Here is a 16925-nt window from a genome sequence, read left to right as displayed (position 1 = left end):
GATCAGAGACAGGCAAGCTGCAGAATTAACAGAAACAAAGTAGGGTTTTTTTAAGGTGGCTGAGGCCTTTTCAATTTGACTTACTTTAATAACCCTGAATGAAGCTGAATGAAACACACTTGAATCTGTAAAGCTCCCTTTTAAAGAATAGAAATGAGGCAGATCCACATTGCAGAGGGCAGGCAGAACTTGCAGGTTCTGGTTTACGTAAAGGCTAGTCGATCCAGTGTACAATCAGAGGACACCAGGGGCTTTGCTGGCTAATCAAATGAACAATCCGGCAGTGAGATTCTGGAAAGTCATCTTTCTCTCCAGACACAGGCCTTGGTAACGGCCACGCCAACTGTGGAAAATCAGAGACCGCTCAACTTTGTTGTATGTAGATACATCTGCGTCACATGGTTTAAGGCATTGAGTCCAGCCAGGAAGAATTCCTGATCTCCAAGGCAGGGGGAAGTGTAAAAGCAGATGTCTTGACATTTTAGTTAAAGGTAGTGGGACTTTCAGGGCCCAGATTTTTAGTAGCCAGTTTTAAAAGTGCTTGAAGAGCCAACACAAAACACATCCAAACACGTGAGACTTTTTGCCTTATCCGATAATTGTTATCTGTTACTAATCCAGGGCTTCCAGCAAAATTCCTGGCCACAGGAAACGGATCCAGCTGACAGTGACACATTAAGTCAAGTCACAAGCATTAGTAACAAAGCACTGTACCCAGAAACAGCGCAAGTCTTCCTCAGATAACCTTAAGCCTTTTGTCCATTTGCTTAGCCTACCTGGATGAACCAATCTACAAATGATGCTATCCCAGTCAATCTGGATTTTAAAGCTACCTGGATCAATACAAAGGCATTTTATTTGCCCATGGCAATTTCTCTCTTTCCTCTCAATTCACATGAAAGAAGGAAAGAACTTTCTTAGTTGTGGGATTAAACTCAGGCAGCTTCAGTTTTTATGCTTAATAGAAGCGGTCACATCAGTAGCTGAAGTCTGGTCTTGAAAGAGTCAAATTTAGTCACAGAAGACAGAAATCCAACTGCTCTATGTTTTCATCTACCATACTTGACAAGGAGTTCAGCTTTTGTCACAAATAGTACCCAAAAGTAATAATTCCAAAATTACTACAGCAGTTCAGAAAAGTTATGTAGATCTGTGGACTCCTTATGAGTACAATATACTACGGTGACAGGAGAGAGCACACTTAATCTTTTAATAGGTGTCAGTCTCTCCCCTGACAAGCCAGCAGGCAACCGGTAGGACTGAAGCACCTTTTGTTGGTACACTGCTGTACTGCACATGACCTAATACTGCATGTAGCCATAAATCAGCAAGAAAAACTTCACTTTCTGAAGTTTGTTATGAGCCGAATTGTGTAAAAAACCAAACACTGGCCCCCAAATATTTTGCTGTCAACTAAGGAGCTGTTCAAGCACAGAATATCTCAAGTCCTACGGAGAACTATAAGAAACTTCTTAATAGGCCAGGCACGATGAGGCGTCAGGAAGATCAAAACTGCAGACACACCATAGCTAGAGACAAGACCTAATGCAGCAAGACCACTAGGAGCAAGATTTCAGGGATCCGAGACAGTAATAAACAAATGAAATTGAACAACGGAAAAAGGACAAGTGAAAAAAAAGACAGTTGAATTCTTTATAGTATCTCTTAACACTTTGCTTACAAGCCTTAAGTGATACAGCCAGATTATTATTTCACATCGATGCAAAAATGAAGTTACTTTCCAGCATTTAGACCGAAGTTATATGGCACTGGACTGGAACCAGAGGCAAAAGTGGCAGACAAGGATTTAGCTAAAGACATCTAAATTATCAAGTTACATTAAGAGCAGGAAGGGTATCTGATATACTGTCAAAAGCATCATAAAAACTCAGAACCCACTATAGTAAGATTTTACTAGAACAGGAACAAATTCAGGTGCAGTGCAATGGCAAATATTTAAATTTCTTACTCTGGCAATCAGAATTAAAAAAGTTATTTCCTGTAAATCTGTGCTAGATTATAAGTCTAATTCATCCCAGTGGAAGAGTACATTTCAAGTTGGAATATAGTAAATCTGTGGCTAAACTCGGTCAAGTTAAGTGACTTTTTAATATATTTAGCATACTTTATGCATTCTGTGTGCAGTCCTGCACAATAAATTCAAATTCATCTAAGCTGGTGAGCAAGCTGGAGCCTACTTTGTCTCCAACTTGGTCTCAAAATAGTGAGCTAAATTCCAATTGTACAGTCTTGATTACTAGTCACACAAAGGGTAGAAGAATCACAGCTTGACTTGTAGGCTCCTAAGTAGAATTTATTTTCTGCTGGCAACTGAAGGATCTAGATTTAGATACAGCATAAAATCAACTCAAGTAAGATCACAAAAGATGACTAGGAAAAGCCGTATTGAGGGGTTGTCAGTGCAGATTAAAATGCCTAACACATCTCTACTTAGGTTTCACATTGTTTGAATAATTATTACTAAGATTCACAATCTATTTTTTGTGCATTTTCATTCAGTATCATTCAGCTAAAGGTATTAAGATGATTATCAAGAACAATGCCATGCTTTTCAATAAATACAGAAACATCAAATCTTTACTTTCTGTCAGAAAGGAACTGTGAGGTGTATTAGAACTTTGAACCAGTACTTTGACAGGTAGGCTCCTTTACAAGTCCAGTTTTTGGCTAAGGATCAAATCATAGGCCTCTATTTTTCAAAGCAGCTGGCGATACTAGAAGCAGAGCGCTGAACAGCAATAACCTAAAAATTGCCTAAACTTCAAGTGCCGAAGTTCTTACAGAAAGCACTTTCCACAATTAGGTCCTTTCACGGCCTGGTTTCTTAGCGAAGTCACTCATTCCTGCCCAGCAATTTTTCACTGCTTACGAATATTTTCGAAATAGATTATCTCAGCAAGACAAAAAAAGAAAGAAAAAAAAAGGTGGTAGGTTTTAATGCCACTGAGTTTAAGCCATCTACCTCCACAGGGGAATAAACCAAAAATTTTATTATGTGTTATCCTGCTGAGATTCAACCACTCTTCAGCTTTTGCTTTTTACTAGCTGTCACCACCTTAACAGTTTACCATAACTTTTACGTATCTTTTTAGCACTTCATTAGAACATAACTATCTTTAACCACCTTCATAACAACTGGCCAGGTCATTTACATCCTTCCACACTAAGCAGGTGGTTCTACATTTCCCTAGTATTCCAGAGATCTACACCACCAGTTGCATAAAACCAGGTAACATGGCTTTGAAACGCCACTGAAAATGCAGGCTAGCTTGTGTAATTTCAAACTTAAGATTTTGATGATATTGGTAAGATAGGTTACATGTGTAAGCAGCAGTGAAGCATTAGCTTTGCTATTGGAAAGAAACACGTTTCCAAAAGCCAAACCCGGTCTTCCAATACCCTGGACATGTACCACCAGTGGACAAAAAACCCCAGGCCACCTCCCACTAGGCAACTGAGCAGTTAGGAACTACCAAGGCCATTTTGGGGTTTTTTGCCTGGAACTTCAGCTCTCCCAGTCAGTAATCTCTGAAGTGACCTAAGTTGTCAAAACAATTTCATCTGCTCTGTTACTACCGCACTCACATGCGGAGCCTACAAACACCACAGTGGTTCAGATAGAGTAACTTCAGGTCTGTGGCATCAAAGAAGTTACTATGTATTTTAAGCACGTATCTATACAACAATACAGCATTCTGCACACGAATTTGTATCGCTCAGAGAAGGAAATAGCAGTAACACTGCCAGAAAGCAGCTAAAGAACTCCGAAGGTGAAAACTTTCGCTCCACTCTTCATGAATTATCACACCTTTTTATTGGGCTTTCCTTGAGCTGGGTACCCAATACGTTAGATCATTTTGTGACCTAACAGCAGTGGTCCTTTAATAATCTCGTTAAGTGTTTCCCTTCTTTTAGTTAGTACATTTTCTTAGTTTTCCTTTGTATTACATCCACAAACATTTTGGATGTACGACAAACATTAAATCCTGTATTTTCTATAATTAGACTAGCTTGTAGGATTTAAAGATACTTGGGCAGAGGGCAATTTACATTTATCAAAGCTAGAGATGTGAATTACTACCCTTCCCCTCCATTCCTACCTCCCTCAACAGTGATTCTGGGTGTTCAGTTTACCTAAGTGCTGGATTTCCACAAAGTACTATATGCCCCCTGTTAAATAAAACAAATGTTGAAAGGATATCTCATTTCAGCAGCCAACACCACAGATATTCAGAAGTGGCACTGTTGGGAAAAACCCACATGCTCTGCTTATACAACCAGAGAGGAAGAAACATTATCACCAAGAAAGTGGATGCGTTTTCCATACCTTAAGCAATCTTAAATCTAAACAACACATGAAAAGTTTCTATTTTGAATGTTTTTATTCAAATCAAAATACAAATACAAACATTTGAAAGCGTACAAAAATAAAAAAAAGACATTTTCTACATCTTAAAAAAGCAGATCAAACTTACTTCTATATGTGCAATCCTTTCTGTGGGAAATCCTAATCAGCAGACATTTTTCTGTTCTCTTCAGAGCATTCTATGTCAAATCCCCGCCCCCAAAATCCAGACACACTTAAGGCTGCAAGCAACATTTCAAAAAACCTAACACACTAAATGTCCCTGAACAGATTACAAAGAAACCACAGGTAATAAACATGATAATATATTTCCCTAATGACTTTAGGGCAAACTACATGCTGATGCGTAGGTTGCAATTCAAGCTTTCTCTAGTTTGTTAATACATAAACTTGGGCAACACAGTTGGACTACATTTTTCTTTTTTAAGCTATTTTTACAAATTCAAAAAAGCGATTATAGCTTTGTTGTTAGCATTCTTCCTTCCTCCCTCCTTCCCCCAAAGTTTCAACTCTTCAAACAAAAATGTATCTGCAAATAAGAATAAAAAGCAGTAGAAGAGGTCTGAACCCAAAATAATTGTTTTTTACATCATCTGCCAACATAATAGGAACCAAAATGATCACCTGCTCAGTATCGCATTGTACTAGTGAATGTAATGGAAGCATTATCGCAATAACACTGTTTTGAACCACCGTATAATGTATATCTAAATATTTTTTGTATGAAGTTCTTAGTGATATTGATCAAATTATCTCAAGCAATATAGTTTATCTCAATGTTCTGTCATTCTATTTGCTTTAACATTTGGTCAAGACACTTTTCGTGTTCTGGCAGTAGATGTTTTTTGGAGCTGCAGTAATGTAAGGATAGGTGAGGCAATGCTTGTTGAAAGAGGTAGCTACTTAAACTGACATTATTGGAAAACGTATTTTTGGGGCACACAAGCCCTACTTTTAGGTCTCAAATACAGCAGGAAGCTTTAAAGTTTTAAACAATTGCTCAGTTTACATGAATGTGCTCAGTCCCTAACAGAAAAGCAAGTTGACAGTGGTTCAAAGAAAGCTCCCGAGAAACAGGTTCTCTCCAACCTTTCTTTGCCATTCCTTCAGCTGTCAACTTGATCCACATTGTGTAACAGAAAGTTGCTCAGCAAGAGAACAGTTAATATCTGTTTGTACAGTGTCCAGAACATGGGCACCTAAGCCATAATCTTCTAGCTGCTACCTGCAACAAACTAGAAATATTTGCCTATCCCTATTGTGGATAGGGAACTCTAACTTTTACTATGACGGAGATGAACGCAGGTTGAATACAGGTTTTATAACGGCATCCTGCCTGCAGCACACTTAACTATACTAGCTTTCAATTCTATTGCTTCTACAACTATGACTCTTCCCTCTAAAAAATCCAATCATCTGCAGAGACAACACTAATATCACAGAAGTAATGTCTGAGTCTGTATCAAAAGCTAGTTCAGTATAACACAGCCATTCTTCTCAACATTTTGTCTTAAGGTCATCTGACTGAAAAATCATTATTCTGTACTTATGTGTACAGAACGGACATAAGTTGTTTGAGTTTCTCCAGCAAATTTTAGTGTCTTACTTCCTGCTGTCTTAAAATATTTCAAGATTGTCCTGTGAGCTCATTTCAGCACTAATACATTATATAATTTTTTTTTTTATTTGCCTTTTTTTTTTTACTCCAAAGGAAAACTTATTTTTCTAAAAAGATCCTGAGCATATTTTTCAAACATTGCCCCACATTCAAATTTTCATGTGGAATCCTGTTAGTACGGGTAACATCAGGGCATTCTCCAATTACTTCACACTACCGGTTAAGATTAAAGGACAGTGCTGAAAACTACTTGAAGTCTCCTGAAGCTTTCCTTTTCTTGCTAAGACGTAAGAACAACATAGGCAGCTTTCTTGCGAACTGAGAAGAAACCAAAGAACATGAAATGTATTTATTACCAAGCAACACAAACTCTGCAACACTTAACATGGGAGTCATACTTGGAAAAATGGCTAAATAGCAATTTGTAGGTAAGATGCAGCTACACATAAAGACACTTTCAGGAAGCTTTGTCTGTCTAGTCACCTACTTCCTGCAACTAAGTTTCACACAGACCTATTGTGAAACTACAACCAGCAAGTACAGCAACTGACAGCCAGGATCAATACAAAACAAAAAGTTTCCGATGTAAGGAAACTGCTTCACTTTTAACAAGGTGGGAAGACACACAACACATTATGAAACAGCAAGTTGGTATTTGAGAGGTAGTCTAGTTGCTCATTTGACTGAGAGAGGTAGACCTAGTTGAGAAATCAATAGCTAAGGCCAGTCAAAATAATTATCCCAAGTTTTCAAGATGCAAAAAAATGACTCTCAGCCTGAGACTCAGCTTATGTCACCAGGGATTCAGTTGTTTCGCTCATACTTACTCACTTCTACATAGGTAAGGTTATTGTAAAATAGCCATTCAGGGAGGGAATGCTCCCAGAAGTAACCAGGGAAACAGCTTAAGTACATTTTGGCATATGCCAACCAATTCATCTAATTTATACATCTTACAGCTACGAAGGTTAGTAAAGCTAAATAGCTCTCCTCTTTTGGCAGGTTGATATAACTACAAGAACAAATACATACCAAAGACTAGAAGAAAGTTAAGTCTCAAATTCCATAGGGTTTACCTATATAAAATTCTCCATGCAATTTCTTCCCACAGGAAAAAAGACCGATTATTTTAGAGATGAAAGCCAGTGAGACATATTGGTCATACAGTCAACAGATATTAAAACCCTCATATCTTAAAAGTTAAGACATCTGGGTACAGAATCATACATAATGCTCCCTTGGATTGATGTAGACTCTTCCAGGTCCTGAGTTTTGCGGGTATCTGCTGCTCCAATTTTTGTAGTATGTTTGCTGATAAACAGGATACATATGCTGAAGACCTTCTTGTTCCTGTGGCTCTTCAGCCTCGCAAGTAAGTTGCCTTCCATTCACAGCTTTCTAAATGCACACAAGTAGTAATCAGTTTCATAGTTCATGTACAGAACCTGCAATTCCTATTCTTGTTAAAGCTTTAAGCAAAATAAAAAGTGCATGATCTCTAAAACAGTCCTATGAATCAAGAAACATGAAGTTAAAAATTCTAATCACTAACAGACATATGACAGAAGTGTTAGTAACTACTCAGTGTTAACCTCAAACTTTTGTTTCAAAGGAAGTTAGATTTTAAGGCTGAATATTTCTAAAACGCAAAACAAACTATGAAGAAGTATGTCAGTACTCCTGTGCTTTGTTATTTTATTCAACTAGAACATCAAAGCTCTAGTGTTTATGTATTTAAATTAGTCAGCAAAACTACCTAGGAAATACAGGATATTAAAACGATATTGACTCTTTCCACTTCATGGATAGAAAACCCACACATCCAACAGTTAGACTAGGATGGACAAATACTTTGCTCTTCATGAAAAACATCCTTATAAGCTTATTTCAAGGAACAAGATGAAATCAAAGCTTCAATCAGGAATTCAAGCCATCTTATTATTTACCATGTGCTGCAAGTTTCCAGCATCTTTCTCTCTGTACTGGTTTTGCAAAGCAAAATGTTCTTTCTGAAAAAAGAAGAGTTGCAGTGGAAACAAGTCAAAATTCAGTGCTGCAGAACAGGTTTGGTTTATAACAAAAATGCTACTCATCACAAAATACACTCTGCCTTGTGAAGTGTCTTAACTGACTACCATTTAGAATACTTCTTACAAGCTAATCTCTGGTGGAAAAAAGATGCTATTGTCAATTTAGGAAGTGTTATTTACACATATTAATTTTGACTTTTTTTTATTTAAGCATAAGCATGTTTGAGAAAGATTAAAAAGCTTTTTTATTTTAACATGACATTGACTTTAGATAAGCCACAGGCTAAAACCAAAGTAAAATCCAAAATCAGTTATACAGTATAAAGTTTTCACAAGCATCATATGGATAAATGCCGAGTCTGATACTGCACAAAAGTATTTAACTGAAAATGAATTTAATTGTACAGTACTGAGACTAGAAGGGAGTCCATGTTTCTGTTTCTTAATTTGATAAAATTAATCAAAGTACTTCCTACTGAAAAATTAAAAACTTCTAATGAGACTACCCAGAACAAAAGAAAGTGCTTTTCAGTGAAATGAAACTCATTATTTACAACTTGTCTACAAATGCTTGTTTTGCTGACCGATTTTTCCAACTGAAAGTCCACACTGCCTACACATTTTACTATCAACTTTTTCTGTGAGGCCTAAAACCTGTTTTTCAAAGTATGTATGTATCTCCAAAATATTATTTCAGAGGTCTAGCAAGGCCTGATAGCTAGATGTACATCAGGAACTAATTAGCATTCTATTCACAGGACAAGAGCTAATAGTAAGCAAAATCCCCCCAAACATGTATTGCATGAACATCCTAAAAACTCAGTGTCAACTGTAGGTCTGCTCCTACTGTTCAGCATGGTTTGCTAATAAAAACATAGCCATACACAGCAATAAGTTCTTCTGCAACTCAAATAGGAGTCCATTGCTTGATTCATTATGCCCTTCAGTCCTTTGGAACATTGGCTATGCTAGAATAGGGAAAAAACCCAACTTACCATCTGGCTGGGTCCTGCTACCCAATTCCCTCTCCTACTTATAAAAGCAGTCTTAGAAAGTCACTTTATTCTGCAGTTATTTGCCCTTTGTTAGTTCCCAAAGAACAGTCCCACCACCAAGATCAGTATAGTTTTACAGACTGCTTAACACTAAGTTTCAAAACTCATTAGCATCACATAGCTATTACAGTAACAAAAAAGCCTTAAAGCCGACAGCAATCTAGCGATCAAAGCGTTTTGAGAGGTGTCTCTATCACTAACTCTTCAGTCAGGTCTCCCAGAAACTCCGTAATAAAACCAGAGGTTCTCAGGTAGCAGATGGTCATTGCTCTCTGCCCTACCCATACCTCTTAACACTCCCTAACAACACTGTTATGTACTGGGGCTCTGTGACAGCTTTACGATCTAATGCACGGAGCCTGAACACACATAGCAAACACCAACATTCCCAACAGTGTGACTATGCTTTGGCCTGACAGAAGTGCCCTCAATTTGAGGGAACAAATGCACATCAATAAAGTTACAAGTACATAAACGATGTACAAACCGCAGACCTCCTGTCCATTAGAATATATATGGGTTAGAGAGTGAAGACACCTAACTTCTAGATTGAGAAGCTTTCTAAGGTATTTTCTATCTTGTCAACAGTATTACTTCTGAAACAGTTGGTCAATATTAGTATTCCTGATATTGTAAGGAGGCCATAGTTGTGGCTTACTTAGTATATGCTTTACATATTAGTGGCAACCAAAACCATATTCAAGTACACAAATGCTTCATAACCAGCTAGGCTGAAATCATCTAGCTTTAAGAAATAATAACCAGACGGAAGTCTTGCTCATTGTACACACCTGAAGAAAAATGAGCTATGTGCAGCTTATCTATACTTAACAACGTATGGTTAACATGCACATATAGAGGAAGTAACGTTTATTGGTAGATTCTGTTGTTAGAAAACCAGCACTACTGGCATATAAATCAGCACACTTACTGTGCTCTTGGAAGTAAGCTAGAAAAATATAGCAGAAAGGAACTTCTGCCAGAGCTCACCCAGACATTTCATTGAAGTAGAATCACCCATACCGTACCGCCTGAACAATGTTTGGAGATACTATTCAAAAGCAGCTTGGACCGCAAATAATTTTCCGAGGCAGCCTAGTATCTTCTCTGTTCTTCTATTAGCAAACTTTTGTAATACCTAACACAAAACTCATTTCCACAAATAAGTTTTTTTGTTTGGTTCAGTTTTGGGGTTTTGTTTGCTATTTTTTTGTGTCTTAGCCAAAGGAGAGCAAGTAAATTTCTGTTCTTCGTAATGATCCTTCACTTAGTAAGACCATCATGTCCTTCAATATTTCTTTCAGAATGGCCAATTGTTTCCTTCAGTCATTACTCACGTACCAATCATGACAAACATTGTTACAGTGCCCTACATACCTTCTGATATTCTCAGTGCTTAATGTGGAAATTTGGTCCAATCTCAAAAGGCGGACTACTGCTACATTCAGCAGCTGCTGGAAGACAGGAATAGATATTTATCTGAGTAATTCACCACACTGATCCGATGGGAGACAAGAGGCACCTAGATTTTGCTCAGGTCTCTCCCCAGCAGGATCTCGGGACTTTTACTGCTTGATTCATGATTCACTAGCAGCATTTCTTAACTAAGAAGTTGTTTTCCCCCCAACTTAAAGTTTACTCTGTAAAGCTCAAGACCTCCAATCCATTCTCCTCCCTCAGTCATCTTCTTTCTAAACAAAGAATCAACCCTCTACCAACCTCTGGGATTATTTTGGAAAAGATAGCAAGACTTCTGGAAAGCAAGTAATTCCTTTTTATGTTGTGTAAAGAAGCCTAAAGAAGGTAAAGAAGGTAAGTAAAAGGAGTTTTCTTCATATTAACACAATTAAATATATCTGGGTCAAGTATAGGGAACCTTAAATGACTAAGTATCAGATTTATTCAGAAAACAGACAACTCTGCAGCTTAATACTGCTTGTTTTAGCTCCAGGCTGTCACTAGCCAATTTCACAGCTTTACCAGTGCTTCACCATCAGCAACCTCAAGGTGACCAAGTAGGCAAAAAGCTGAAGTAACATTACAGCAGCTGAAGTCAATGGGCTCAGGTATAGCCAAAGGGAACAAACCTGTACCTTGAGGTTATGTAGTCACTGGTCTAAGAGATATCAGAGAGATGACTTGAAAAGTGAAGCTTTATCGACACGCAAAACACAGTCTAAACAGTTGCAAGATTACATGAGAAAATGGAAGACAGAGTGGATGAACACACGGTACCTGTAATTGTCTCCAAAAAGAGAGGGCAATTGTACTGCATTAAGAGCACCAACATGAAGAAAAATCATTGATCAAGGCTAGCAAAGAACCATCACATCAAGAAGAGTTCATTTCTATAACAGGGCTCATATCAGAATAGAATACAAACAGGCTACATTGTGTACAGTTCATAAAAAAAACCTACTCAGACTAAGAATAGTTGGATATAACTTTCTTTACTACTTAAGTCGAACAGGTCACCATTTTCAGCACCTGCCTGCACACATGAAGTTGCTGATATTTCCAAGCAATTAATAGTTACAGCACTGATCAGCTTATATACACATCTTAAACATGCAAAACAAGTTAGAATTTGAATGAAGCAGAACAGCCCAGGCCTGAAACCAATTTTCCTCTAAACAAACAACTAAAGCACTAAACAAGAGCAGAGCACTGTATCCTCAAGAGGACAGGCAATACAAGAACCTTCCAAACAGACCAAACAGCTAAACTAAAACTCAATTAGCTTATTTACACAACCATTAATTAAAACACAACTTGTAAAGTTGTGTATGTTTATAGACTTACCCCTAATTTGATTATATCTGGGAGACAAAGTAAAACCATTTCAGGAAGAAGTGCTTCCTTGCCCCTTTTCTGGACTCCATCTAATATATACACCGCACACGTTAAAAATCACACTTGCACACATATTTTCAAGTCCAAAGGAACTCAGTTATTTGTTAGGCATCTATGGTTTTAAACTATCTAAAGTGGCGGAGAGTATCTGAATGTTGCACTTTTTTTTGCCTTTTAACCTTAATTTAAAAGAAAAAACTATACTGCAACTATACATTTGCATCTCTGTAAATGAAGTTATTTTTTCCAAGGAAGATTTAGTACAACTGAAAAACACTTGCTCATGAGTAGAAAGCCTTCCTACAACTGAGCCAGCTCACTGTCAGAGGGGCCAGTTTTGATCCCAATCACTTTCTCTGTTTTTTTAAACCTTTTTTGGGAAGTAACACTTCACTGAAAATAGTGTAAACTCAGTATTTTTAGTTGCACTACTGCCTAATGGCACTATAGGGAGAAAACAGGAGAACAACTACAACTAGCTGTCCATTCTAGACCTTCAGACAAATGAGACATTACAGACTAGGAATTTTTCCCCCCCTCCTGTTCAGTAGCAAAAAAGTTTGATTAATAGTTTAAAGTCTCATGCAAGACAAACATAAATAAGTTTTTTCCTGAACATTAGATGCAATGTCTGAAAACCCTTACTGGTGAAATCTTCAATGTAAACAGTGGTCTGCATGTATTGAACTAATACTATAGTAGATGACTTGATACATTTATAAAATTATCAAGAGCCAATACAATACTCACAATCATTTCAGAAATAACACTGATTTCTGTTCGTTTTGAGTTTAATAAGGTGGTTCTTATACTGTCCAGTTCAAAAGCTGACATTTAATATACAAATATGTGTTACTCCTATGGATTTTCCATGTAACAAAAAATTCCTATTCACGCTGAGCGGAAACAAACCCTCACAGAGACACCACAGAATGAATCAACAGGTATGTGGAAAAAGATCAATCATTTGCCCCGTTCCACCATTCAGCTCACTTATCCCTTCATACCCCAAGTGGTTTTCAGAGCTATGGAACCATACCGGTGATACATCGATATTCCATTTCAGACATATTGGCATAAATGTTGGATAATAATTCTGTTTCTAAAAATCAGTTTAACTTTCAACAATAATTCTACATGAGCAGTAGTTTACTTAAAAATGTTAATATAACACCACAATTTTTAGATTAGACAGAGCTATACAATATATTGATTATGTCAGTTACTTAATGCAGAATATTCAAAACCTCCCTTCCTTTCAAAAATTTGTTTTGGTCACCACTATGATGGAGTAACTTTGTTAGTGAAACAGGCTATTTCCAAACATGCAGTTAATCACCAACTGCCTGAGTTATAGAATAGCCATTTTTAGTCATACCAAGCAATGCTACCTGAGAATTATGATTTCGGATACAGCTTACACTATGGTGTCTTCACTCCTAATTAAGTTCTTCCCTCTATGCCACACTTAGCTAATAGTATAGGGGCACAATAGGCTACAGCAACAGCTATTGCACAATTGCATATTTGCTTCTGTTTTGTAGTTCCTGCTTCTCCCAACAGCCCCGCAGTGGTAGCAACACCACAAAGTAGCTAAGTTGCTGGTCTTACAGCAGAAACCCCACCACCACCCAACAAGTGTTCATACAGGTAGGTAACATTTGCAGTGGTCATACACCCAATGTTATCTTCAAAAATGTTTTTGAAAAGAACCCAATCTCAGTAACGTTGCATTCTTTTCTCCTCCTTCCCCTTAACATTTTACTTTTCCACATTTGTTTAGTTCCAAGTTTTGAAGCAATTTTGAGTTATTTTTTAACATGACCTGCAAATGCATTGTGAAATGAGTTATAAAATCATCTAATATTTTCTGCTTTCTCCACTCCTCCAGCAGTTCTTTCCCACCATCTTCACAGGCCTATTGTTCCAACTTTTGTTTGTCATGTTTTCTGTCTTGTATAAAAGTTCCCCCCACCACCCTTAATGTCATACTGCTTTTGCTTCTCAAGTCCTAGAATACAATCTGCAGACCAAGTCTGAGAATATGTGATTCACCACTTACCAGAAGGAGACATTGTTCTTTCACATCTGAGCTATGGGCATGAATTCACCACACAAGAAGGTGAAACACACGTGGGGAACAAGAACCCCCTCATCACCAAAGGCTAATGTTCTGAGAGCAAAAAAGTCTGCCTGCTCAAGAATTTCTAACAACAGTGGATTTAGACATGATTTAGACAAACACAGGAAACCAGAACAGGAAATTCCAGTGAGTTCATTTATTCAATTAAAACTAGAGACAAAGGAAATCATCTCACATGGCATGAAAACACACCACCTTTGCTAGAGAAAAGAGTTGTACCTTTTACTGCCATGGAGCAAATGATAGAACCAAAATCATCAGGTTCTATCAAAGAAAACTGGTACTGAGCTACAGTGTTTCAATGCAAGAGGACACAGTGTATCTGGGGTTTTGTGCTTTGATACTTGCAATAGTTTGCATTGTCTTACCTTTACATTTTGCAGAGTTTCATAAAAGCATTGAGTTTTACTCTAAATATGCTCCTTCTCACACAGTCCTTTAAAAGCCTAAACCAATTATCTCACCAACATCTTCATCTTACATTTTCTCATCCTTACCAATTTAGAAATCCCATTATAAAAGCAACAACTAATAAAAAGCTTGTGCCTCATTCTAGTCCCTATCTGGTTAATGTGTTTTTTTTCCATTGTAAGACCCCTTTATCAATATAGATGAGTTTATCTATGCACATTTTGTGCTTCCTTCCATTCAATCTTGTTTGCGTAAACAGCTCTTCAGTCTAAGGCAAATTATAGCAATAATGCTTCCTTTTTCATCAAGGAAGAGACATTTTCCCACCTGTATTAAGATCATTAGGAAAAGAACTAGAAGAGTGCAAGAGAGCCACAATCTATAAATGCATCAATATTATGCTAGGTTTAAGGGTAGTGTGGGTGATCTTTTCAAATTTGATCCAGAAATACCGTCATTCAGTAAATGGTGTTACATGCTTTTAACTGTGCTAATACAATCTCACCATCTTCTTTCCTGTTTTGAATAGGAATACAAATATTACCATTAAAGAGCTTTAGCATTTGACAGGGTTGCTTGGCTAAATACGTCAGGTATTCTTACAAGCTGCAAGTCTAAAGTCAGTCTTCTCATGGCTAGAATTACCTACTGGGCCTTATTTCCTTTCTCCACTTATTTCTGTTGCTATGAAAAAGCCCTATTAATTTCTGAATATTTCAAGAACTCTGAACGCTCATGCATTGCATTATATAAAACATTTTTTCTTCTTTCTTTCAGAAGCACCTGTCAAGCTAGACATAACTTCAGTTCTTTCACAGTGTCAAAGACTGTCCATCTCAGCTGTGTTTCTAGGCAAGCAAAGAAGTTTTGCTTCTCAGTGATATATTCTTTGAAATATAGTGAAACTAACTCTAATGATTCAAAGGATTGCCTGAATTAGTGCCCCCTCTCACACTCCTTATATAAATATTATGCAACAGGGGAATTCCTCTTTAAACCACTGGAATTCTTCCCTTGCTCAACCTCCTCTTGATTCACCTCAAAATTTAGTTGCCACGCAGAGATCCCTCTCTCACCAAGGACAAAACCTTCAGGCTGCTCACTGCTCTTTCACATTACATGCAAAAAAAAAAAAGTTCTGAGTAACAGAATAGTATTTCCATGACAGTGATTATCAAAAAAAACCACCCAGACAAAAGCAATAGCTTTGTTGCTAAAAATGTTGATAAAGATGAACCTACGGTCTTCACAGTAAATGAAATTATTTACGCTGCCATTTTTTCTTTGTTCCACTTAAAGCTACTGTGCATGATTTGAACAATAACCGTACAGATGATTGAGAAATTTGCACATTACTTATAACAACTTACCAGAATCAGCTTAAATCGATCAATCCACTTTCAATCCTCAGTTGTTGTGAGTATGCAGAAGACACTAAGTTCATTCTCCTTTAACTTTACTTTGCCCCTTCATGCAGCCTACCATTTCCACTCAGATTTAATTTGATCATCTATTGCTGTTGACAATGCAGCGACACTTCACCTGCAGTTCTTTTCAGTGTAACCAGAAGCTTACGTCTGAGCTATCTAGAGAGGGGCTCACCAGCATGCGTCTCATTTATGACTAGACAATGCAGTTCAAACAGCATTTGGAACATAAATTACGTGGCTAGTACAGACTTTTAGTCAAACGGGACAAGACAGTGACAGGCTGCTAACTTGCTTCTTTTACCTCTTAACAGCTATTCAGGCATTGGCTTATTACACCAAAACAATGTGACTGAGCACTCCTTGGCTAAAGCTAGTATTTTGACACTTACTTCTATTAGATAAAGCAGAAGCTCTTGTCTCAAGCATAACAGCGTACATGTTGATGATAGGTAGTATCAGCTAGGAAGACTCAGCCTCCCGCTCTTTTCAGTTGTGGAGTTCCACAGAAGAGAAAGAGAACAGGTACACTAACAATGTTATGCCAACATCCATTATTTTTAAATAAAGCATAAGTTAACATCTAGCCTGAGAAAGAAGTAGATCTCTCTCCTCCCTTTCCGAAAGGAACTTAGAACTGGGAAATGTATTCAATTCAGCCTGTTTAGGGTCTTTTCTCTCTTTACAAAATATATTTAGATAAAACATTTTATTATATGTTCAGAGACTACAGTCAGCTTCAGCTTTTCTTAGTTCTTAATTATTCACTAACAGAAGCCACAGTAAGCAAAACCAAGAAAGAATTCAAAGACAGCAGACAGTGCAGAAGAGGAAAAGAATAAGGTATACTTAAAGCATAGGAAAGTATTAGCAGAAGCATGATTCATTAATACTCAACAAATGCAATATTGTAGTGACAGAAGAAAAAAGTTACTACATAGTTCACACAAGATGCCCAACCTGAGCACAGAAAATTGTTTCTTTTGTGTCATCTTAGGTGT

General features: G+C 37.4%; 1 protein-coding gene across 1 annotated transcript in view; it reads right to left on the bottom strand.

Annotated features, from left to right (window-relative positions):
- Positions 1–4911: 4911 nt before the first annotated feature.
- The window catches only part of PVRL3 (poliovirus receptor-related 3), a 74512-nt gene continuing 62498 nt past the window's right edge, over positions 4912–16925 (bottom strand). Inside the window, exons 9-10 of the mRNA XM_009323926.1 lie at positions 7952–8014; positions 4912–7403 (exon numbers count right to left, since the gene is read on the bottom strand). Coding sequence (XP_009322201.1) covers positions 7227–7403; positions 7952–8014 — 240 coding nt within the window. The 3' untranslated portion in view covers positions 4912–7226. The remainder of the gene's footprint in view (positions 7404–7951; positions 8015–16925) is intronic.

Source organism: Pygoscelis adeliae, unplaced genomic scaffold (genome assembly GCF_000699105.1).
Source record: "Pygoscelis adeliae isolate BGI_AS28 unplaced genomic scaffold, ASM69910v1 Scaffold124, whole genome shotgun sequence".
Taxonomy (NCBI): domain Eukaryota; kingdom Metazoa; phylum Chordata; class Aves; order Sphenisciformes; family Spheniscidae; genus Pygoscelis; species Pygoscelis adeliae.
Note: the sequence above shows the minus strand (reverse complement) of the source record. Positions and strands in the feature narration are given on the sequence as shown.